Source organism: Hypanus sabinus, chromosome 1 (assembly GCF_030144855.1).
Source record: "Hypanus sabinus isolate sHypSab1 chromosome 1, sHypSab1.hap1, whole genome shotgun sequence".
Classification (NCBI taxonomy): Eukaryota; Metazoa; Chordata; class Chondrichthyes; order Myliobatiformes; family Dasyatidae; genus Hypanus; species Hypanus sabinus.
In genome coordinates this window covers 36828541-36853429 of record NC_082706.1, presented here as the reverse complement: position 1 = coordinate 36853429, position 24889 = coordinate 36828541, and the positions used below count along the sequence as shown (strand labels likewise).

At 43.8% G+C, this 24889-nt stretch overlaps 2 protein-coding genes and 1 long non-coding RNA gene across 6 annotated transcripts in view; 1 reads left to right on the top strand and 2 right to left on the bottom strand.

The window, feature by feature from the left end:
* The window catches only part of LOC132392983 (STAM-binding protein-like), a 52541-nt gene extending 38381 nt beyond the window's left edge, over window positions 1–14160 (bottom strand). For 2 of the 3 annotated variants that reach the window (XR_009511705.1, XM_059967637.1), the window contains exons 1-3: window positions 14020–14160; window positions 10979–11196; window positions 2647–2722 (exon numbers count right to left, since the gene is read on the bottom strand). Coding sequence is in view for 2 of the 3 variants with exons in the window: in XM_059967637.1 (XP_059823620.1) it covers window positions 2647–2722; window positions 10979–11181 (279 nt within the window). In the remaining variant the exon portion in view is untranslated. Of the gene's footprint in view, window positions 1–2646; window positions 2723–10978; window positions 11200–14019 lie in introns of all 3 variants that reach the window. The other variant, XM_059967647.1, reaches the window with a different exon arrangement.
* Window positions 14161–14279: 119 nt separating this feature from the next.
* On the top strand, window positions 14280–18642 carry LOC132392998 (uncharacterized). Of its 2 annotated transcripts, none has more exons than XR_009511711.1 (2): window positions 14280–14642; window positions 16936–18642. It is a non-coding gene; the product is annotated as an uncharacterized LOC132392998 (long non-coding RNA). The 2 variants fall into 2 exon arrangements; XR_009511709.1 differs by having other exon boundaries at window positions 14280–14658.
* Window positions 18643–20170: 1528 nt separating this feature from the next.
* LOC132392977 (RNA/RNP complex-1-interacting phosphatase-like) overlaps window positions 20171–24889 on the bottom strand; it is a 32355-nt gene continuing 27636 nt past the window's right edge. The window contains exon 9 of the mRNA XM_059967624.1: window positions 20171–23814. Coding sequence (XP_059823607.1) covers window positions 23445–23814 — 370 coding nt within the window. The 3' untranslated portion in view covers window positions 20171–23444. The remainder of the gene's footprint in view (window positions 23815–24889) is intronic.

Genomic DNA, 24889 nt, shown 5'->3' with positions numbered 1-24889 from the left:
AAAGGTGTATGATGAAGAAGCTGGTTTACAAACAGGCAGTGTGTAGTGACGAGAGGCAGCTGTGATGGTAAAATTACAATCAATGGGATGAGTTGCAATGTAAAAGGCGGACAAAATCGAAAAGGTTGAGTACAGGACTGAAGGTGTTATATTTGAATGCATGTGGTATATGGAATAAAGTTGATGAACTTATAGCACAGTTACAAATTGGCATCTATGCTGTTGTAGGCGACATTGAATCGTGGCTGAAAGATTATAGCTGGGAGCTTAACATCCAGGCATACACATTATATTGAAAGGACAGGCAGGAAAGCAGAGGGGGCAGTGTTGCTCTGTTGGTTAAAAGATGAAATCAGATCATTAGAGAGAGGTGACATAGGGTCAGAAAGTGTTGATTCATTTTGGATAGAGTCAAGGAACTGCAAGGGTAAAAAGACCCTGATAGGAGTTGTATACAGACCGCCAAACAGTAGTAAGGATGTGGTCTACAAATTACAATGGGAGATAGAAAATGCATGCCAAAAGGGCAACGCTACAATAGTCGTGGAGGATTTCAATATGTAGGTAGATTGGGAAAATCAGGTTGGTGCTGGATTCCAGGAGGGGGTATTTCAAGAGTACCTACAAGATAGCTTTTAGAGCAGCTCATGGTTGAGTCCACTGGAAGATCAGCTATTCTAGATTGTGTGTTGTGCAATGACCTGGAATTGATTAGAAAGCTTAAGGTTAAAGAACCCTTAGGGGAAAATTTTCATCATAAGATCGAATTCACCCTGAAATTTGAGAAGCTAGACAGACGTTTTAGCGTTACAGTGGAGTAAAGAGAATCACAGAGGTATGAGAGGAGTTGGCCAGAATTAATTGGAAAAGATCACTGGCAGGGATGACAACAGAGCAACAATGGTTGGACTTTCTGGATGCAATTTGGAAGGCACAGTGTGTACATATACATACTGGTTTGGGCCTCCTATCTTAGAAAGGACGTGCTGAAACCAGTGGAGGGTTCAAAGGAGATTCACAAAAATGACTCCAGGACTGAATAGCTTCTCATATGAAGAGTGTTTGATGGCTCTGGGCCTATTCAATGTTGAAAGGCCTTAACAGATTGAATGTAATGAGGATGTTTCCTGTGGTGGGAGAGTCTAAGACAAGAGGACACAGCCTCAGAATAGAGGGGACTCCTTGTAGAAGAGATGAGAAGAAATTTCTTTAGCCAGAGAATGGTGAATCTGTGGAATTCTTTGCCACAGGCAGCTGTGGAGGCCAAGTCTTTATGTACATTTAAGGCAGAGGTTGATAATGATTCTTGAGTGGTCAGGGCATGAAGGGATATGGGGAGAAGGCAGGAGATTGGGGCTGAGAGGAAAATTGGATCAACCATGGTGAAATGGCGGAGAAGACTCGATGGGCCAAGTTGCCTAATTCTGCTCCTATATCTTACGATCTTATGGTCAATGGTCTTCCTGTGCTGTTCTATGGCTAACTGGCCAATTCCCTGGCTTGTTCCTGCAGCCCTTCTTGATCAAAGGCACAGCATTAGCCACACTCCAGTCTTCTGGTACTTCACCTGTGGCTAATTTCTGCCGGGGCCCCTGCAATTGCTTCCCTCGATGCCCTAAGACAGACTTGGTCAGGCTGCAGGAACTCATCTGCCTTTACAGCCCTTAACACTGCCAGCACCTCCTCTTTCATAATGCTTTAGAGCATCACTGTTCTCTTTCCCAAATTCCCTAGCTTCCATCACCCTCATCTAAATACAGAAGGGCATTCATTTAAGACCCTGTTCATTGTCCGTGGCTCCACACACTGACCCTATTCTCCTCCTCTGCCAAGAATACTTCATGCCCCGTTCAACAGGGACTTTACCTGCAGCAAGGAGAAATAGTAAAGCAGGCTGTTTGTGCGTCGAAAAGAACGTTTTTCAATATATTTTTAATATTAGGAAACACAAAACATTAGTCCAGAAAGAAAGGTCCTCCCTGCTGCTGAACTGAAATTAGGCCCAGGCCACCTACCTTGACCTGGATTTTTTTTCTTTTTGCTGATGACTCGACCCACTTTGAGACTGAGATGAGATTATGAGGGATAAATGCAGGCTGGCTTTTTCCACTGAGGCTGTGGGTGACTACAACCAGAGGTCATGGGCTAAGGGTGAAAGGTGAAAAGTTTAAGGAGAACGTGATGGGAAACTTCTTCGCTCAGAAGGCTGTGTGTGTGTGAAAAGAGCTGCCAACACAAGTGGTCCATGCAAGCTCGATTTGAACATTTAAGAGTAGTTTGGATAGGTGCATGGATAGTGGGGGTATGGAGAGCTCTGGTCTCACTGCAGGTCGATGGGAGTAGGCAGTTTAAATGGCTGAGCACTGACTAGATGGGCCAAAGGGCCTGCTTTTGCCCTGTACTTTTCTATGACTTCGACCTGTACTGTGATGGGATAAAAAATCCCACAGTACCAAGGGCTTACCAAAACCACAACAGGAAGTGGCTTCATTCACAGAGGACACACGTGCCATACCTTCCCTGTAACCAGCTCCAATCCAGTTCAACTGGGTCACTTTGAACGGAAACCATCGGCACTTGCACAGTGACAGCGCTACAGTTCATGGTCGCAATACAACAGCCCCAGAGGAAGTGATTCACACTTACTTTAATTGTATCCTTCTTCTCTGGTATTACAGTGGTTTTATAATCCCGGTGTTTGGGCAACTTTTCCAAGAACAGCCTGTACAATGAGTGTAAAGCAATAATGACAGTCTGTGCAGGAGAGACAGAGAAGTACACACATAGCTCACACATTAAATAGTGACCACGTTTCATTTAAACTACACCTACAAGCACAATAAAACCAGTGCGTTTGTGATGCCTAAAGAACCCGTGTCCAGATTTGCACAATAACCTCTCAGTATGCTATGGCTGAACTGGCTGCATGCTTCCCTTGCTGCCCGAGTTACAGTGGGTGGCTGGAACGCGCTGCGAGGAGGTGGCAGAAGCAGATACAGTAGCACCATTTAAGATGCATTTAGACAGACATGAACAGGCAATTTAAGACTCTGTGGAATGTAGTCAGCGTTGAAGCAAAAGAGCTGATTTTCCTAGAACCAAACTGCTCCTCCTAAAATAGTGCCTTGGGATTTCATCTGAGAGTGTCGGTCTTGAGTTATTTTCTCTGGAGTATCAGAGAGAGCTGTATAGTACGGAGAAAGGTCACTCGGCCCAACTGTTCCAGGCTGACCCAATGAGCATAGAACAGTACATCACAGGAGCTAGCCCTTCAGCCAACAAAGCCATGCTGAACTAATTAAGGTGATGATACTCAATCAAATTGATCCCCTCGCTACACATGGTCCCTAACCCTATATGTGCCTATTCGAGAGTCTCATCCGATTCACCACCACTCTCGGCAGCATATTACTGACAGCCATCACTCTCTGTGTTAAAAATATAGCTATAGTATTAGCAAAGAAGTTACTGGATATCCAACCTATCTTTACCTCTCATAATTACAAAATCCTATCAGGACTCCCCTGTGCCTCCATCACTCCAGAGAAATTAATCCCAGCTTGTCCAACCTCACCTTATAGTGAGTGTTTTCCAATCCAGGTAACATTCCTGTAAACTTCTTCTGCACCCTCTCCAAAGTCTCCACAACTTTCCTATAATGGGGTGAACAGAAATGAATGCAATACTCTAGACATCGCCTGTTAAGACTCTAAAACTGCAATATAACTTCCTCACTCTTGAACTCAATGCCTTAACTAATAAATGCAAATCACACACACAAACTTTTTTACCTTTTCATGGAGTTATGGAGTTAGACCCCAAGATCCCCTGCACATCAACAATGACCTGCCACTGTCTACTTCCTTTACGTTTAATGTGCCAAAGTGAAAACCCTCACACTGAGCTGGATTAAACTCCATTTGCCATTTCTCTGCCCATATCAACAACTGATCTATGTACAGTATTTCACTATCACCTTTGCTGCTGAAATTTAAAGGGTTGAGAGCTTCATTTCCCAAGAAGTGAACACCACTATTAGCCTGTACGGGTCCAATCACACTGAGGCCATGGCCAAGTAAGCTCACCGGGAATTCGACTCCCTCAGGAAACTAAAGAAATTCGGAATGTCCCCTTTGACCCTGAACAATTTTTATCAATGCATCATAGAAAGCATCCTATCTCAGTTCATCAATGTTTGGTACGGTAACTGCTCTGCCCAAGATCAAAAAGCCATGGAGACATCTCAGCATATCACGGATACTAACCTCCCATCCATGGGCTCTGCCTACACTTCCCATTGTGACAGTAAGGCATACCCACCATTCTCTTCCCCTCCCAACCAGTCTGGTAGAAGATTCAAAAGCCTGAAAGCACACACTATCAGACTCAAGGACAGCTTCCATCCTAATCATATGACGATTGAATGGTCCCTCACTACAATAAGATGACCTCTTGCTTGACCTGACAAGATACCCTGCGACGGCCTTGCAACTTATTGTCTGCCTGTTCTGCACATTCTCTGTAACTGTATCACTTTATTCTGTCTTCTGTCATTGCTTTCCCATTGCATTAGCTCAACACACAGTTGTAATGAAATAATCTCTATGGATCTCATGTAAAACCTAGTTTTACATGTACCTTCCTACATGGGGCAAAAACAGACCAGTAAAGCTGGGGTCAACATAATCAAAGGCCCGACCCACCCCAACATTCTCTCTTCACCAACTCCACCCCCCAATTCTGGCAGAAGATTGATGAGGGAAAGTGGATTGGCACGGATTGGTGATGGGTGCTTTGCAGTCTGTCATCTATATCAGCGATCTGGATGATAACGTGGCAACCTGGATCAGCAAATTTGCAGAAGACATCAAGATTGGGAGTGTAGTGGACAGTAAGGAAGACTATCAAAGCTTGCAGCTGGATCTAGAGGAGTTGGAAAAATGAGCTGAAAAATGGCAGGCAGAATTTAAGGACCAACCAGGGTGTGTCTTACATGGTGAGTGGTGGGGCACCGAGGTGTGCAACAGAAAAGAGGGATCTGGGAATACAGATTCATAATTCATTGAAAGTGGTGTCAACCATCTGAGAGGGTTATAAATAAAGCTTTTGGCACATTGGGCTTCATAAATCAATGTATTGAGTCCAGAAGATGGGATGTTAAAGTTGTATAAGATGTTGATGAGGCCTAATTTGAAGTATTATATCCAATTTGGTCACCTACCTGCAGGAAAGATGTAAATAGTATTGAAAGAATGCATAGAGAATTTACAAGGATGTTGCCAGGATTTGAGGATGCAAGTTATAGGGAAAAGTTAGATAGGTTAGGAGCTTATTCCCTAAAACATAGAAGACTGAGGGGAGATTTCATGGAGATTTGGTTTAGATAGGGTAAATGCAAACAGGCTTTTTCCTCCACTGAGCTTGGGTGAGGCTACAACTAGAGGTCATGGGTAAGAGTGAAAGGTGAAAAGTTTAAAGGGAACAAGAAGGGAAACTACTTCACCCAGAGCATGGCGAGTACATGGAACATGCTGCCTGTGCAAGTAGTGAATGCGGGTAGATTTCAATGCTTAAGAGAAATTTAGGTAAGTGCATGGACACGAGGTGTATGAAGGGTGACGCTTCGGGTGCAGATCGATGGGACTAGGCAGATTAACGGTTTGGCACAGGCTATAATACCATAAGATATAGGTGATGCACCATCAATAACTCTCAGAGACGTGAGTTAAGGTAAGCTTTTATTGGCAGGAAGAAAGCACAAGCAGCAAGCGACCACCACACAACATCCTGGAGACTGAGGAAGGAGCAATGCCTCCCATCGCCTTTATACAGGGGTCTGTGAGAGGAGCAACAGGAGCAGTCAGGGCATGTCCAGACAGGTATATGTAGTTCACCACAATAGGCCATTAGGCTCATCGAGCCTGCTCCGCCATTTCATCATGGCTGATCCAATTTTTTTCCTCAGTCCCAATCTCCATATCCTCTCTTGCCCTGACCAATCAACCTCTGCCTTAAATATACTCAATGACTTGGCCTTCACAGTTGCCTGTGGCAAAGAATTCCACAGATTCACCACTTGCTGGCTAAAGAAATTCCTGATCTCCGTTCTAAAACAACAGGACCATAATCTGAAGCTGTGTCCTCTGTCTTACACTCTCCTGCCATAGGAAACCTCCTCTCCACATCCGCTCTATCAAGGTCTTTCATCATTTGATAGGTTTCAATGAGATCACCCCTCATTCTTCTGAATTCTAGTGAATACAGGCCCAGAGCCATCAAATGCTTTTCATATGACAAGCCATTCAATCCCAGAATCATTTTTGTGAATCTCTGTTAACCTTCTATTTCAGCACATCCTTTCTACGATAAGGGGCCCTAACCTGCTCACAATACTCCAAGTGAGGCTTCACCAGTATTTTATAAAGTTTCAACACCTTCCGACCCTATGTCACTCATTTCTTTCTAATGATTTCATTTCATTTTTTACCAACAGCGCAACACCGCCCCCTCTGCCTTCCTGTCTGTCCTTTTGATACGATGTGTATCCCTGGACATTAAGCCCCCAGATATAATCTTCTTTCAGCCATGACTCAGTGATGCCTACATCATACATGCCAAACTGTAACTGTGATACAAGTTCATTGACCTTATTCCATATACTGCACCCATTCAAATATAACACCTTCAGTCCTGTTCCCATCACCCTTCTTGATTTTATCCCCTTTTTACAGCCTCTCCTCACTACACATTGCCTCTGTTTGTAAACCAACTACCTCATCTTCAGCACTATAATCCCGGTTCCCACGCCCCCTGCCAAACTAGTTTAAACCCTCCCAGACAACTGTAGCCAACTTGCCTGCAAGGATATTGGACCCCCTCAGGTTCAGGTGTAACCCATCCCTCTTAAACAGGTCATATCTTCCGGAAAAGAGATCCTAATGAACTCCTGCTCCCTGCACCAGTTCCTCAGCACTCACCTGCCAAATCATCCTAGTCTTACCCGCACTGGCACGTGGCACAGGCAGCAATCCAGAGATTACTACCTTGGAGGTCCTGTTTCTCAGCTTGCTAAAATCTGTCTTCAGGACCTCCTCACCTTGCCTACCTATGTCATCGGTGCTAATATGTACCAGGACTTCAGACTGCTCTCTCTCACCCTTGAGAATGCCATGGACCCAATCCAAGCACCCCTGATCCTGGCATTAGATGGGCTGAAGGGCCTCGGTTTACACTGCAGTGTTCTATGACTCTACGACTCAAAAACCTGCAAGTGCACAACACCAGGCTCACGGACAGCTCCTATCTCACTGCTATAAGATGCTCGAATGGTCCCTTAGCACAATGGATAGAGATTTATTGATCCTAAAGGAAATTACAGTGTCACAGTAGCATTACAAGTGCACAAATATTAGAAGAGAAGAAAGAATAAAAATTGTTACCACAATCTAACAGAAGGGGTTACAGGTTGATTTATTATGGAACCTAATGGCCAAGGGTAAGAATGACATCATTTAGCACTCTTTGGAGCAGCACAGTTGTCTTAATCTATTACTAAAAATGCTCCTCTGTTCAGCCAAGGTGGCATGCACAGGGTGAGAGACATCGTCCAGAATTGCCAGGATTTTTCATAGGGCCCTTTGTTCTACCACAGCCTCCAGCGTGTCCAGTTTGACTCCTGTAATAGAGCCAGCCTTTCTAATCAGTTTCATTGAGCCTGTTGGCATCACCTGTGTTGATGTCATTTCCCCAACACACCAACGCAAAGAAGATTGTACTGGTGACAACTGACTGGTAGAACATGTGAGGGTGAGGTCTGCACATTCCAAAGGACCTCAGTCTCCTCAGGAAGTAGAGGTGACTCTGGCCCTTTTTGTACGCAGCCTCTATGTTGGTGCTCCACTCGAGTCTGTGATCCCGGTGCACCCCTGGTGCTTGTAGGACCTCACCACATCCACATCCTCACCATCAATAGTAACTGGGAGCAATCCAGGCTTAGTTTTCCTAAAGTCCACCACCATCTCCTTTGTCTTACCGATGTTGAACTGCAGATGATTCAACTTGCACTATTTGACAAAGTCCTCCAGTATTCATCCTCCCTTTATACACCAACTATTGCTGAGTTATCAGAGAATTTCTGTAGATGACATGAATCGGTGTTGTATCAAAAGTCCAAGATACACAGGGTAACAGGAAGAGAGCCAATACAGTTCCCCGTGGGGCCCCAGTGCTGCTTATAGCCATATCTGACACACAGCTCTGAAGCTGTACAAACGTATGGTCTGCCAGTCAGGTAGTCCATTATCCAGGATACAACAGAAGTGCTGAACATTGAATAGAGCTTCTCCCCAGCAATGAGGACTGTACGGTATTGAAGGGCCTTGAGAAATCAAAGAACATGATCCTCACAGTGCTGTCCCGCTTATCCAAATGGGAGTCGGCTCTGTGCAGCAGTTAGGTGACAGAATCATCAACTCCATCGTGCTCCTGGAAGGCAAACTGCTGGGGATCGAGGGCTGATCTGACCAGGGGTTGGCGATGATCCAGGAACAGCCTCTAGGGTCTTCGTGATGTGTGAAGTCAGGGCCACGGGACGGTATTCATTCAAGACTTTCAGTCAGTGGGTACTGGGACCACACATGATGTTTTCCACAGACGGGACCCTTTCCAGGCTGAGACTCAGATTGAAAATGCTCTGGAGAACTCCACACAGCTGCTCAGCACACTCCTTCAGGACCCTGGTCATCCGGTCCCAAGGCTTTGCCCAGAGTCTTTCTCACCTGCCCAGTAGTGAAGATGAGTCCATGATGACTGGGGAGTTGGTGGAAAGTAGGGGCAGGGGGAGGTGAAGATCGGGCCAACAGCAGTTGGTATATGGAGGTGTGGATGGTAGGTGCAGGGTGAGGAGGGACTACAGACAGTGTGTTGCTCATCCATGTGGTGAATTGGAGGGGGAGGAGGGGAGGCATTGGAGCTGAAGGAGCATTGGTGCCTCTGTACCTGGACAGGTGTGCTGGGGGGGGGGGGGGTGTGAATAGGAGGGCAGTAGTCAAACCTATTGAAGAATTGGTTTAACACATTAGTCCATTTACAGCTGCATTCCGAGGCTCTACAGCCAGGTGATGTTCCTCATGCCTCTCCACACCTCCCGTTTCCTTCTCTGCCCAAGCTTGTTCTCCAGCTCTCTCCTGTATTAGCCACCTTGATCTTCAACTTTAGCTCCCTCGGCACATGTTTGAATTCCAGCCCCCATCCCGTCTCTCCATTCTAAAGGTTTTCTTTTTGTGGTTGTGAAGAGCCTTTTGATCACTGGTGACCAAGATGGACTTTTGCTTGACTTCACAAACTACCTAGGCTTTGCCCCTTATCATCTGCCTGTTCCGCACTTTCTCTGTAACTGCCTCACTTTACTCTGTCTTCTGTTGTTGCTTTTCCCTCAAACTATCTCGATGCACAGTTGTAATGAAATAATCTCTACAGATCGCATGCAGAAACAAGTTTTACATGTACTCTGTACATGTTTCAAGAACAGGCCAATTTACCCACAATGCCACTCGAGTGTCGAGTGTCTTCTGCAGACATACAAACCAACCCATCCACGTTCCCATCCGTCATTCGTATACATCGCAGGATATATGTCCAATCAAGCTAGTCCCACTTGTAAGCATTTGGCCCGTATCATTCTAAACTTTTCCTATCCATGTACCTGCCCAACTTAACCACTTCCTGTAGCAATACTGACCACCTTCCAAATGAAAAAAAGAGATCTTATACACCTCTGTTAGATCAGTATCTATGCTTGAAGAAAAATAATCCAAGCCTGTCCAATGCACCTAACTGATTACAGTGCAGCCACCAGCAAATATCTGGACTGAGGATAAGTAATTCTAAACGTAAGACACACATTCACTGTCTACCCGTGTACAGCTGCCAAACCCCAACACTCACCTTTTACAGATTCTTCAAAGTCTGAACCACAACAAATATTGCATTGTGTAGAGATCTAAAAATCATCTTCAATCCCACCTGGCGTTTTTACTTCAAGACAGTGATTCAATTCCCAGAGTCAAGAGGAACCAAGATATTTTTTAAAGTTTAGTCAATGACACGATGTACAAGAAGGCAGCCAGAGATGAGATGTTTCCAGAATCAGAATCAGGTTTATTATCACCAGCAGGTGTCGTGAAATTTGTTAATTTAGCAGCAGTTCAGTGCAATACATGATAATACAGATAGAAAATAAATAAATAACCAAGTAAATTAATTACAGTAAGTATATGTATTTTGAACAGAGTAAAAATAGTTCAAAAACAGAAATATATATTAAAAAGAAAAAAGTGAGGTCGTGTTCAAAAGTTCAATGTCCATTTAGGAATCAGATGGCAGAGGGGAAGAAGCTGTTCCTGAATCACTGAGTGTGTGCCTTCAGGCTTCTGTACCTCCTACCTGAGAAACAATGAGAATGAGAAGAGAACATACCCTGGGTCCTGTCTGAGGCACTATTTCATGAAGGTGACTTGGATACTACAGCCGCTAGTGCCCACGATGGAGCTGACTAATTTTACAACTTCCCGCAGCTTCTTTTGGTGCAGTGCAGTAGGCCCCCCCTCCCCACCAGCTCCCGAACACCAGACAGTGATGCAGCCTGTCAGAATGCTCTCCACAGTACATCTATTGAAGTTTTTGAGCGTTTTAGGTAACAAACAGAATCTATTCAGGTATTAATGCTTCAGATATCAGTGATATCACCCAAAAATAATCAAAACAAATGGGCACTAACACCACTTGCCAGGTATTCTCCCAATGAAACAGTGCTGCCCTTTTAGCGATGCCTTTCTGACTTTATCAGTCCTTCTAATAACACAAGATACCTTGAATCCATGACCTGTTCTGAGATTAGATTCTGATTCAATGAACTTCTGACGGCATCTCCAAAAACTCGTGCACAACAATGGAACAGCAAAGTGATTGTTGAACTTACGTGATGTATTTGTTGTAAAGCACGAACGCACTTTCCAAGTTGCCTTCGTCCACGTAAACTGAAGCCATGCGAATCATTTCAACCCCAGAACGGAAGTACCTCCGCAAAGGCACGTCATCGTTTATATCCACAAAACTCCCTTTCTTGGTGAGGGCCCGCACACGATCCTCAGGACATAAGCTTACATCAGAGTGTTCTGGCATCGCAAGCGACCCAGTCTGCTGGAGAGAAAGAGCATCAAATCACAAAGTAATTAGCACATAAGACCTGGAAAAGTCAACTCTATCTTTTTGGTCTTTTGAAGGAAGCACTTGGATTCATCTGGAGAGAAAAAGAAAATGACGTAGGTCACCTATCTTCTGCATCTTCCTACCATCTGGAACCAGGGCTTCTGATCTCTTCAGCCACAACCTGTTGACCTGCTCAATGCACGTTAGACAGATGTCAGAACTTCAAAAAGCATACAGAACTGCGTTTCTAAAGTTCGAAGGACTAAAATTACAGGGTTAGGCTGAAGATACTACTCTTGGGCCAAAGGAGATCTGAAATCACCGGGTGGATAGAGAGAGTAGATGGATAGATATGGTTTCCCTTTGTGGAAGGGTCAAAAACCAGGAAGGAGACACAAAAAGACCAGAGAAAATTCCAGATTCTCCTGTAAATATCTATCTGTGCATCCACATTCAAGGCCCCTCAGAATCTTCACATCAGAAAGTTCAAATCCAACACGTATGTCACAAGTATCACTCCAGATCCGATAAACCTGCGTCTATCAACATTCTTCTTCGTTAGTAAGGACAATAGCTCTTAAAAATGAAACTTAGCTCTCTTACTGTTGTATTTTATTCCCCAAAACTAAACACATATTGAATTTGTATTTGAACTTTAGGTTGTGTATTGTGTACATTCTCTGATATTAAATTGAACAATAACATTGTTATCTTTCCTTATCACCCTTTTTCAATGTAGCCTTTTGCTAGTCCAAATCACTCTGTAACTCAAGGTTTGCAATTTAAAAAAAATACTATGGCCAAAATGAAATAATTTCATATTTTCCTCGCTCCACCTGCCAGATCTTTGCAACTTACCTAACCTTTCCATATGCCTTTACTGCTTAGTCCACAGCTTGCTTTCTTATCTATATTTTTGTCATCAACTAAATTGATAACCAGACCTCCAAATAATTTATGCAAATTGAAAAGATCAGGCTACATCCTCCAAACTGGAGAAAGACAGCACTCAGTTGTCTGTGCATCAGCCAATTGTCCACCCACACCAATACCTCACTACCAACACCACGAGCTTTTATCTTCCACATTTACTTTTGATGTGGCACCTCATCAAATTTCCTCTGGGAATCCACATATAATACCGCTATCCATTACTGGCCACTGGCCTGGACTACTTGGAATGAGTAACCTCTTAATCCTAAAAGCATTGATAGAAACTCTTACCATTTGTTTCTAGATTTGCAGCTAGCTTTATCTCCTCTAATCTTTGTACCCTTATTCTTTTAACATCTCTTTTTTGGTCTTTCTTTACATTCTGTCTCATCTTCTGCCTGGCCACCCATTTTTATGCAATCACACGCGCGTTTTGAATCTATCTAACTTTAAAACCTTTAATAACCACGACTGGAACAACCACCACGCAGGGTTTTCAGAGTTTGAGTGGGACCTACCCCGACTTAAAATGGCGTACAGGTTTACTGATCGCACGTGTACAAAGTTAGTCCAATTCTAGGGCTTTTCTCTTCGCAGTGAAGGTGCCTTGACAGAGGTGTACAAGAAAAAGAAGCAAACAAGAGTGGCCAGCCAGCATCTTTTCTCCCCCGGATGTAAATGACTAATATGAAAGGACAGCACTACAAGGTGACTGGTGGAAATTCTAGGGGGCATGTCAGGGAGGGCAGGATGTCTCCGGTAGGATATTTAAAGAGTGGCAGGTACATGGAATGCATTCCCAGGGTACTTTAGGCAGATTTAAGAGACTCTTAGATGAAAGCAAAATGGAGGGCATTGTGGAAGGAAAGGGTTATACTGATTTTGGAGTAGGTTAAAAGGTTGGCACAACATAGTACCTCATTATACTGCTCCATGTTCAATCCATAGTTATGATCAATAACTGTATTGGAATGAAGTTATTTGAATAGTAATGCTATCACTATTGCAAGCATCTATATTAACAGCCCAGACTTAGGGTACAAGCCACAATTTCTAAATTTGCAGAAGGGATAAAGCCATGGACTTCATAGAGAATAGTGATGCGACTGTAAAAGGATACCAATAGCTTGGGAGAATGTATAGACTTTGTGGTAAGATTATGCTATGTAAAGAATGAGCAGGATGGTTAGAAGAATGAGCAGAAGCTACATGATCCAAGATACTTCTCTGGAAAGGTGTGAGAGCGGAACCTGGAGTTCCAGCATACAAATCACTAAAAAGGGCGAGTTAGATTGACAAGATGTGATCAACACAGGAATGCACTATAAAAAGCAAGGAAGCCACACTGAAGCTGTACTAATCATGGCCAAATCCCAGCTGCAGCAATGCAACCAATTCAGGCCACCTCAATATGAGGGAAGATTGTGAAGGCACAAGGCAAAGTAGAGAAAAGATGTGAGACTGGTACAAGGATCAGGGGGCAGAGTTACAAGATCCTGTAAAATACGATACGATGAGGGTGTGATGAGAGAAAGGGGATCAGAAACAGGAATGACACTAGGAAACACTGCTGAGAAGTAGGATTCGGTCAGTGCCTGCAGACACAGGTTGTGGATGAACGGCACAGACCGATCAGCAAGGCCCCCCCCCCTTCCGGCACAGAGCCAGCACCGACACACCGGGCCCAGCCTTCTTCTGTCCCCTGACCGTGCTGGGAGCAGACAGCGGGGCCTAGCGACCATCGCCGGGTGATGTGAGCGGGCCCGAGAGCGGGGCTCGTGCCCGGGACAACACCCCTGAGGGAGGCCGATCAATGCGCCCACGCCGCTCGCCACCAGCCGAGGCCCGAAGACAAACACCCAGGCTATTCTAACTTACCGCCCACCCGGCGCTTCACTGCCGACTGCGGGGATGAGGATCCAACTAGGCCGCAACCTCCGCCACTCAATTCCACATCTCTCCACCAATCACAACCTTCCCCGGCTCTTTCCACGCCCAATCAGAACCCCGAACCCGCAGTTTCCTCATCCCTGACTAATCAGCGCATGCTATCGGCCGTTGACCAATCACTCCTCGAGGAATCCTCCCACCAAGACAAAGGCAGCCAATCGGCTTCTTCCACTCAGAGTGCCGGCGGTCCCGGGTTTATCTCCGGCTCAGTGCGGCTGTAGGGCCCAACACCCGCAAGCCCGGCCTCTCTCAGTCCGTTCTCTGCAGTTACTGTCTTGGTCGGTCACAACTGTTCCGACGATGAGGCCTTCTGAAGCACCTCAGTGACGAGAAGGAGAGCGAACACCCATCTACACCGAGGGGTGGGCTGTGTTGACTTTTAAATTCTTGGCCCTTAACATACGAGATGACCTGTCGCACAGATACTATTACATCAATGCACAAGCGCGTCTTCGCTTTCTCGGGAGGTTCAGCTTGCTACCAAAGACTTACAAACATCTACAGATCTCTATTGGAAGTAACCCTGACTGGTTGAAACATGATCTGACACGGTAACTGTAAGGCAATGTAAGAGGTGGCAATGAGTAATGGCCATGGAATCGATGGCTGCGTCAAAGAGAGGGGCAACCAGCTCCTGTACCGAATTTGTTATTAGAGTCAAAGAAAAATACAGCACAGAAACACGCCATTCGGCCCTTCTAGTCCATGCCGGACAATAAACTGCCTACTCACATAGGCCTGCACCAGGACCACACCCCTACCATCCATATACCCATCCAAACTTCTCTTAAACGTTGAAATCGAGCTTACACGCACAACTTGCACTGGCAGCTCGTTGTTCCACACTCACGACCCTCTGACTGAGGAAGTTTCCCCTCATGTTCTGCTTACACTTTTCACCTTTTACCCTTAACCCATGACCTCTAGTTGCAGTCCCACACAATCTCTGTGGGGGAAAAAAGCCTGCTTATATTTACCCTATCTATACCTAATAATTTTGTATACCTCAGTCAAATCTTCTCTCAGTCTTCTACTTTCCGAGGAATAAAGTCCTAACCTATTCAATCTTTTCTTATAACTCGGGTCCTCCAGACCCGGCAACATCCTTGTAAATTTTCTCTGCACTCTTTCAATCTTATTTCAAGTCAAGTCAAGTCACTTTTTATTGTCGTTTTGACCATAACTGCTGGTACAGTACATAGTAAAAATGAGACAATGTTTTTTCAGGACCATGGTGTTACATGACACAGTACAAAAACTAGACTGAACTATGTAAAAAACAACACAGAAAAAAATTACACTAGACTATAGACCTACTCAGGACTGCATAAAGTGCACAAAACAGCGCAGGCATTACAATAAATAATAAACATGACAATAGGGCAGTAAGGTGTCAGTCCAGGCTCTGGGTATTGAGGAATCTGATAGCTTGGGGGAAGATAATGTTATATAGTCTGGTCATGAGAGCCCGAATTCTTCGGTGCCTTTTCCCAGACGGCAGGAGGGAGAAGAGTTTGTATGAGGGGTGCGTGGGGTCCTTCATAATGCTGTTTGATTTGAGGATGCTGCGTGTGGTGTAAATTTCTGTAATGGCGGAAAGAGAGACCCTGATGATCTCAGCTGACCTCCACTAACCGCTGCAGGGTCTTGCGATCTGAGATGGTGCAATTTCCGAGCCAAGCAGTGATGCAGCTGCTCAGGATGCTCTCAATACAACCCCCGTAGAATGTGATGAGGATGGGGGGTGGGAGATGGACTGTCCTCAGCCAGGGTTATTCCCACTGGGCAGGTGGGACAGGAGCCTGAAGACTCACACTTAGTGCTTTAGGAAGGTTTTTTTTCCCTTTGCCATCAGATCTTCTTGTGGTCCAGAAACCCATGAACTCTACCTCCTTTTTCATCTTTTGCACATTTCATTTATTTTTGTAACTAATAGTGATTATGTCTTAGACTGCTGCTGCTGCTGCCACAAAGCAACAAATTTCACAACTGTCACTAATGATAAACGATACTGATCAACTCAACTTAATTAATTGGCTTCATCACCTCCTCATAAAACCCAATCAAGTGAGTAAGGCGTCTTGCACCGTACCAGACCATTGCTGATTGTCCGTCATTAGGCCATGGATTTCCAAATGCTCATAAGTCCTATCCCAAAGATTCCTCTCCAATTGCTTTTCTACCACTGGTCCCCGAGTCACCAGTCTGTGGTTCCAGGAGTATCCTTATTTCCATTCTTAAACATTATTTGCTACCCATGAATCCTTTGGGACATTGTGTGTGGCCGGATGGGACATAGAGATCTAGTCAAGGCCCCCACAATCTCACCTCTTGCCCATCTCAATAGCCTGTGGACTTATCCACTGTAACATTCTTCAAGAGACTCAACACTAGTTCTTCATCTCAAAATGCCTGAGCTTACAAGTGTGCTCCACTGCTCTCCTCCATGTCCTTCTTCTTTGTAAACACTGATACAAAGGACTTTAGGACCATGCTCACGTTTTCTCCCTGCAACCGAAGATTCCCTCCTCTATCCTTGAACTGTCTGACATACTCCCTAGTTATTCTCTTCCTCCTGATGCATCTATAAGAAAGCATTGTGATTCTCTTTAATCCTACTTGCTAAGAACTTTTCATGAGCCCTTCCAAGTTCTCCCAATTCTCTTCTTGAGTATTTTTCAAGCTTCTTTATAATCCCAAAGACCTTCATTTTATTTTAAGCTTCCTAAACCTTACATATGCTTCCTTTTTCTTTTTGACTAAATTCATCACCTTTCTTATGCTAAGGCTCCCTTATCTTGCCATCCATCTTACTGGAGCTTACCAGTCTTGTATTTTTTTCAGGTGGTTTTTAAACACCCTCCGCATGTCAGATGTGAACAGCTGCTCCCAATGAAATCTCCCTGATGCACCATCAATAACTCACTTTGAGATGTAAAGGCGAGATATCGGCTTTTATTGACTGGAAGAAGGAACCAGCAGTGAGTGACCACCATACTACATCCTGGAGACTGAGAGCAGGGCCCAGGCTCTGATCGCCTTTATACAGGGGCCTGTGGGAGGAGCCACAGGAGCAGTCAGCAAAGGGCGTGTCCAGACAGGCACATGTAGTTCACCACACTCCCTAGTTCCTTCCCAATGCTCTCATACTTTGTTACGTCCAAATACTCCCCCTCAAGGCTCATACTTAGTCATAGAACATTACAGCACAGATATATTACAGCCCCAGACAGCCCATCTAGTCTGTGCCAAACTATTAATGCTGTCTAATCCTATTGTCCTACACTCAAGAGCTCTGCCCTCCATCCAGGTACCTATTCAAGTTTTCCTTAAATGTTGAAATCAAACCTGCATCCACTTCCGCTGACAGCTTATTCCGGTCTCACCACTTCGAAGTTCTCCTAACGTTCCGCTTAAACAGTTTACCCTTCACCGTTAGCCTATAACATCCCAACTGCTGTCCTCAATAGTTTGATTTATGAAGGCCAATGTGCCAAAAGCTGTTCTCAACCCTATCTGCCTGTGATATCACTTCCAAAGAATTTCTGTATTGCCAAATCCCTCTGTTCTACCACACTCCTCAGTGCCCTACCATTCACCGTGCAAGTCCTACCCTGCTCTGTCCTCCCAAAGTGAAACACCTCACTCATCTGTATTAGATTCCATCTGCCATTATTCAGCCTAATTTCCAGCTGGTGCAGATCCTGCTGTAAACTTCCTCTTTGTCCACTGCACCCCTAACCTTGGTGTCATCTACAAATTTGCTGATCCAGTTTACCACGTTATCATTCAGATCATTGATATAGATGACTAGTAATAGATCCAACACTGATCCCGGCAGCACACCACTATTCTCGGGCCTCCAGTCACAGTTGCAACCATCTAGTACCCTCTCCTGTGAAGCCAATATCCAATCCAATTTACTACCTTATCCTGAATGCCAAACTCCCATTCAGGATCTTATCCAAGGCCTTGCTAATGTAAAGGGGATTTCTTCTTTTTCTTTGTTACTGTGTATGTAATCAAAATGGCTTCTTTGTTTTGTTAAAAGTAGGAATGCTTCTTTGTTGCGAGAGAGTGCTGGAAGCTTGTTTGGGTTAAAATTTACTGATAATGAGAATTGTATTCCTTTGTAAACCAATTGGGATTAATGTTGTTCTTTCTTCTGAGTCTGTAAGCTATTGTTGGCGGGCTTTTGGGCAGATCGGCGTGAGGGGGTGAGAGAGAGAGGACGCGATGCTGTAAGCTGGGCAAGGAACGGACCCCAAGGGGGGGGGGTCCAAGGCCAGGAGGTACCCTGAGGAGAGGAGAGGACGATAGATGTACTTGGTTGACCACCGGGTGGTCCTGAGCTGCGAGTCGAGGAGTTCGGAGGGGATCGAATGGTGGCCAGAAGACTTCAGTAATTGAGCTCCAACGGTTGTGCACGAAGTGGTTTGGACTTTGATAAGTTTGGCGCCTTTTCTTTATTGTTTTTTCCTTCATATATACTGTATTGTTATTAATCACTTAGTTATAGTAACCTTTATAAATTGTACTCATTTAATCGCATATGGTGTACTGTCTGTTTTTGGGTGAGGCGGGGACATCACACAGCATCCACACCAGCTGATTACCCAGTTTGGCGGGGCCGAAGGCTGCTCCCCCTAGACGAGAACGAGCTGAGCGAGCCTGAGGCGACCCAGGGGGTTACACACACATGAATCTTGCAGCCGGGATATCCGTTCCCTCCTGTTAAGGCGGATCTACTGGCAGAGCAGGTAAAGCAAATTCAGTGTCCCACCCAGCACCAACGTCTGGGCTCTGATCACACTCATCCAGCTTTGATGGGTGGGGCCACACTGTCCATATGCTCAATGCCTGAGGAACTGCTAAGCCCTGAGCATCATCAAGACAAACAATTTCCAGGACAGAGGCAGCCGGTGACATATAGAAAATAATTAGATAGAAGCAATTTTTCACAAGTTGGTAATGTTGGACTAGAGTCTAAATTGTATTTTTGTGTGTGGTTTAACTTTCCTTATGCTTGATTATATGTTTACATAATCAGCAACTTTTTAAAAATAAATATTCAATGGATTTTTAACGATTTGTAGTTTAGCTGGTTCTGTAGCTCCTTGGTAGCAGCCCACCTGTACCATGCCACAAATCAAACTTTGTCATTGGCTGTTCTTATCAAGGTATTTTCTTATCTGTCTGGTTTGAGCTGGTTTTCAGTATGACCATGATTCCTTTGTTTTCTTACTTAGTTAACTTAAATAAGAATAATTAAATGACATTTGGTTGTATGTGACAGTTGTATGCGGTGACATGTACTCTGATAAATTTTACATTGAACTTTGTGACAGTTATGCACACCTAATAAACCAGCTGTAACCACAGGATTTGCACCTCATTCATGATTTCTGAAGATCTTTCTGGACAATATCACCTCCAGATCCAACAGCAAGGATACTGCAATGCCTTATGAATGGAGGCAACATACAAAAGGACTTATGTGCCCTGAGACATGTTGTTAACATGCAAATGTAGCAAACAATCAAGTCAAATGGTATGTTCACCTTTATCCAAGAGGATAGTAATAAAAGGCCAAAGATGGCCTTGATCATTCTATAGCGTACAACTTGCATAAAAAGACGTACTTCTGGAGGAAGTGAGGTGAAGGTTCACCAAACTAGTTGTTGAGATGATGAGTTGTCATACAAGGAGATACTGAATGGGTTAGGCCTCTTCTCATAAAGTTTTGAACCACCACTGACGTCTTCACTAAAACAAATTCTCAGAAGGCATGATATCCTCTAGGAACTAGCATCAAAATATTCTTATATAGTACTGAATTAAGGAGAAACTACCCAGTGTGGGGGGAAGCACTGGAGTTAGATTAATTACAATCTTGTTGAATTGTAGAATGGGTCTAACAGTTGAGTGAGCTGTGTTCTTATGAACTCCTTGAAATGGTGGGAATCTGTGGTTCGTGATTGCAAACCAGCAGAGAAGGTGTTGTACTTATGGGAGGACAAACCAGGGTAGGTTTACATAGGACACTGAATAGTACAGACAGATCTGGGAAAACAGATGCATAATTTATTGAAATCAGTGTCATGCCGATAGTGTACCATAAAGAGATCTTTGGCATATTGGCTTTCGCAAATCAAAGTACTGAGTACAGGAATTGGGATATTACATTGAAATTGTACAAAATATTGGTGACGTCAAATTTGGAGTATTGTATGCTGATCTGGTCACCTAACTATAGGAAAGATATCAATAAGATTGAAAGACTGTGGAGAACGTTTATAAGGATGTTGCCAGCACTTGAGGACCTGAATTATAGGGAAAGGTTGAATAGGTTACGACCTATTCCCTGGAGTGTAGGAGGATGAAGGAAGATTCGAATTGAATTGAATTTACTTTATTACTTACATCCTTCATATACATGAGAAGTAAAAATCTTTACATCTCCATCTAAATGTGCAATGTATAGTAATTTATAATATAGCCTAGACAGTTCATAAAAATACAGTTGTGTCAGCATGAATTAAGTAGTCTGATGGCCTGGTGGAAGAAGCTGTCCCGGAGCCTGCTAGTCCTGGCTTTTATGCTGTGGTACCATTTTCCGGATGATAGCAGCTGGAACAGTTTGTGGTTGGAGTGACTTGGTTCCCCAATAATCTTTCTGGTCCTTTTTACACACCTGTCTTTGTAAATATCCTGAATAGTGGGAAGTTCACATCTACAGGTGCACTGGGCTGTCCACACCACACCACTCTCTGCAGAGCCCTGTGATTGAGGGAGGTAGTCCCATACCAGACAGTGATACAGCTAGTCATGATGCTCTCAATAGTGCACCTTTAGAAAGTTCTTAGGATTTAGGGGCCCATACCAAACTTCTTCAACTGTCTGATTTGAAAGAGGCGTTGTTGTGCCTTTTTCACCACACAGCCAGTATGTACAGACCATGTGAGATCTTCAGTGATGTTTATGCTGAGGAACTTAAAGCTGTTCACCATCTCAACCCCAAATATGTGGGGAAAAGACAGGGATAAATGCAAGCAGACTCCCTGCCACCACCCCACAGAAGCTGGGTGCAAGCATCACTAGAAGTCATGGGTTAAAGGTGAAATGTTTGAAGGGAACATTGGTGAAACTTCTTCACTCAAAGTGAAGTAAGAGTGCAGAACGAGCTGCCAGTGGAAGTGGTGAACATGGGTTTGGATAAGTATATGGATGGGAGGGGTCATGGAGGACTATGGTCCATGTGCAAGTTGATGGGACTAGGTAGAATAACAGCTCTGCATGGATTAGATGGCCCGAAGGGCCTGTTTCTGTGCTGTAGTTCTCTATGACTCTAAGCATGTGGAAAGGCACAGAGTCTCCTCAATGAAAGCATGAGGAAAGTGAAAACAAACAGCAAAGAGTGAACAAATTGTCTAATCGATCCCACCACTTATGGGAAATCCTTTGGTTTCATTCGATCTGTGTCAAGTGGCAGCAGAAGTAGTAAATGATTGTTGACACCATTCGCTGTTAGATATAGGAAGCACAGGCCCTCTGTATAAGGGAGGTCAAGACTTAGACCTAGCACACTCACAACCCTCAAAATTATTTCTACCGTTCAGAATACTGCAGAAAGATAAAATTATACAAATGGCCAAAATTGATTAATTTTGATTCTGCATTACATTTAATAATGAGCACAGAAATTCTTGTTTCATGCCTTCCTCAAACATCGATGCTGTGAATTTTAGGAGGATCTGGTAGAAAGGTGAGGCACAAGATATCACTGCAAAAACCAATAAGATGTACAACCTAGAACACAGAGGGTCCTCAGTTTAAAAGCCGCAACCACCCTCCAGAGACCCCTGCCCATTCTCCACGAGAAGAAGAGAATGCTGATTAGGGGCCTGTGGAACTTAATTGGCAACTGAGTTAACCTCTGCTCTCAAATCGGCACCACACTCATTACCAGATAAGGTACATTAATCCAGAAATGATCCTGATGATTCTTCTGATATTCCCATGGAAATGAGGCAAGAAAAAACAATAGGGAGAAGAATTGGGTGACACAGCAGTCAAAGTCAGACTATCAAACACAAACCTATCACATTCAAGTTTCAAATGTAACATTTACCAATGCACTCTGACTGACTAAAATTTGGGTATCCATTTGTTGCCTGTGGAAAGATTAAAAATTGATCCCAACTCAATGTAAAATGAGTCTAGTTCAGCATAGGCTAAATGGTCCAAAATCCTCGTTTCCTTTTTTTAAAAATATATTTATTTATTAAATTTTAGAAAATTACGAAGAATAAATGTGATGATAAAAAAAATGAGAAAAATAATATTGACCCTCCCCCCTCCCCTTATCTAAAGAAAGAAAAAACAGAAAGATTGCCTGGATATCAGAGGATCCCCACATGCTCCATGGAATTCAAAATAATTTAAATATTTATTTTTACTTTCCCCAATTACTTTATAATTTTATCTTCAAAGGACCTATGTACTTAATCCTATCTTTTGTAAGTATGGGAGCCAAATTTTCAAAAATATATCATATTCATTTCTTAGATTGTATGTAATTTTTTTCAAGTGGAATACAACTATGTATTTCATTATTCCAACGATCCATAGTTAAATATAAATCATATTTCCAAGTAACTGCGATAACTTTTTTGGCTACTGCCAATGCAATTTTAATAATTTTTTTCTGATACTTATTCAATTTAAGTTTCGGTATTGTCCCTTCAATGTCTCCTAATAAAAATAATACTGGACTATGTGGGAGATGTACTCCAGTAATTTGTTCCAATAAAAGTCTTAGATTTATCCAAAATAGTTGAATTTTAAAACAAGACCAAGTAGAAAAAATCCTCGTTTCTGTGCTGTAGTTCTTCATGACTCTACAGGTACCAAGTGTCCTCAATGGAACAGGACCCTTTTAACAGTTACACATTATCTGTGCAGTGTATTGACATCCACCTGGCTGAACGAAATCTGCATTCTGTCCCCTCAGACCGAATATCCAGAGTGCCGATCAATTCCAAGTCCTCCAGACCCGTTAGATGGAGAGCATATGAACTGCAGAAGGTTGTTGGGGCTGTTCTGTGAATTAAGTAAAGCTGACGGGGAAACAGTGATGTCAGCAAATGAATTAAAGATTGGGAGTTGAACACAATACTGTGGTGCATGGTGTGAGATTTCCCTATGGGTTCTATGTACCAACACACTAGACAATGCAGTGATGCCCTGAGACAGTAGCTGTTAACTGAACTAGTCCCCCAGCTGCAGTTTTATCTTGCACATTGTTTCAGTTCCTCTTAATCAAAGTGACTAAAATATTTCCCATCCACATTTCAATCGTCCCATCGCAGATGGGTGTTTACTCCAACCTGACCTTGAGAGATCAAGTTCTTTCTCCTTGCAGCACGTTGTTGGTAACCAGCCCAGGGATGCAGCGGCTGATCTTTGCCCCAGGGAGACTCCATCGGGTAATGCTGCCATGAAGAATGGGCCTGGTGATTCCTCCAGGATGACTGCTGCCACCTGCCAGTATGGTCTGAAGATGCACCATATTGTCCATTACTTAGCACTGGTTGATGAACAGCGCTGTTTCCCCTGGAATGGCGCATAGGCAAGTAGGAATTAGCGGACTGATCGGGTGGGTAGACAAAGTGACTGAATTCACGACAGTCATTCCTCGCAGGGTATTTAGCTTGCTTTGCCCTGTAAGAGAACGACCAGAATATTATTTACAACTCAAGTCACGAGCAACTGCAGATGCTGGAACAGCTGGTGAAAGTCTTCAGATCAGGCAGCACCTGTGTGGAGGTAACGGGTAGTCAGTGTTTCGGATTAAGACCTTGGGAGTATAGAGGGAGGATGGGCAGCTTTTGCCATAACGAAAGACTCATTTTCTAGCAACTCATTCCACACACATACTACCTCTGTAAAAAAGTTGCCCCTTAGGCTCCTATTAAATATCACCTAAACCCCTCAAATTCTTTATTCCCCAATCCTGGAGAAAAGACTGAATACATTCAGCTAAGGAGGACTTGCAAGACAAGTTTGGGAGAGTGGGCAAAGATGGGGCAGATGGAATATAGTGTATGGTCATGCAATTTGGTAGAAGGAATAAAAGCACAGATCATTTTCTAAACGGGGAGAAAATTCAAAAATCAGAGATGCAAAGAACCTTGGGAGTTCTCATACAGGATTCCTTAAGTGTTAACTTGCAGGTCAAGTCAGTGGTAAGGAGTGCAAATGCAACGTTTCAATAAGACAAGAACATAAAAACAAGGATGTAACACTGAAGCTTTATAAGGCACTGATCTGACTGCACTTGGAGTATTGTGAGCAGTTTTGATCCCCTCGTCGAAGAAAAGATGCAGTGGCGAGGGTCCAGAGGAGGTTCATGAGAATGAGTCTGGGAGTGAAAGGGTTAATTTATGAACAACGTTTGATGGCTCTAGGCTTGTACTCGGAGGAATTTAGAACCCATCAAATATTGAAAGGCTTAAACAGGGTGGATGTGGAGATGATGTTTCCTACTGTGGGAAGACTAGGACCAGAGGGCACAGCTTCAGAACAGAGGGACAACTATTTAGAACAGAGATGATGACAAATTTCTTTAGCCTGTGGAATTCATTGCCACAAACTACTTTAGAGACCAAAGTCATTGGGTATATTAAAGTAGAGGTTGATGGATTTTTGATTAGTCAGGGCATTAATAGTTTATGGAGAGAAGGCAGGAGTATACTGAGAGGGGTAATGAATCAGGCACGGTGAAATGGCAGGGCAA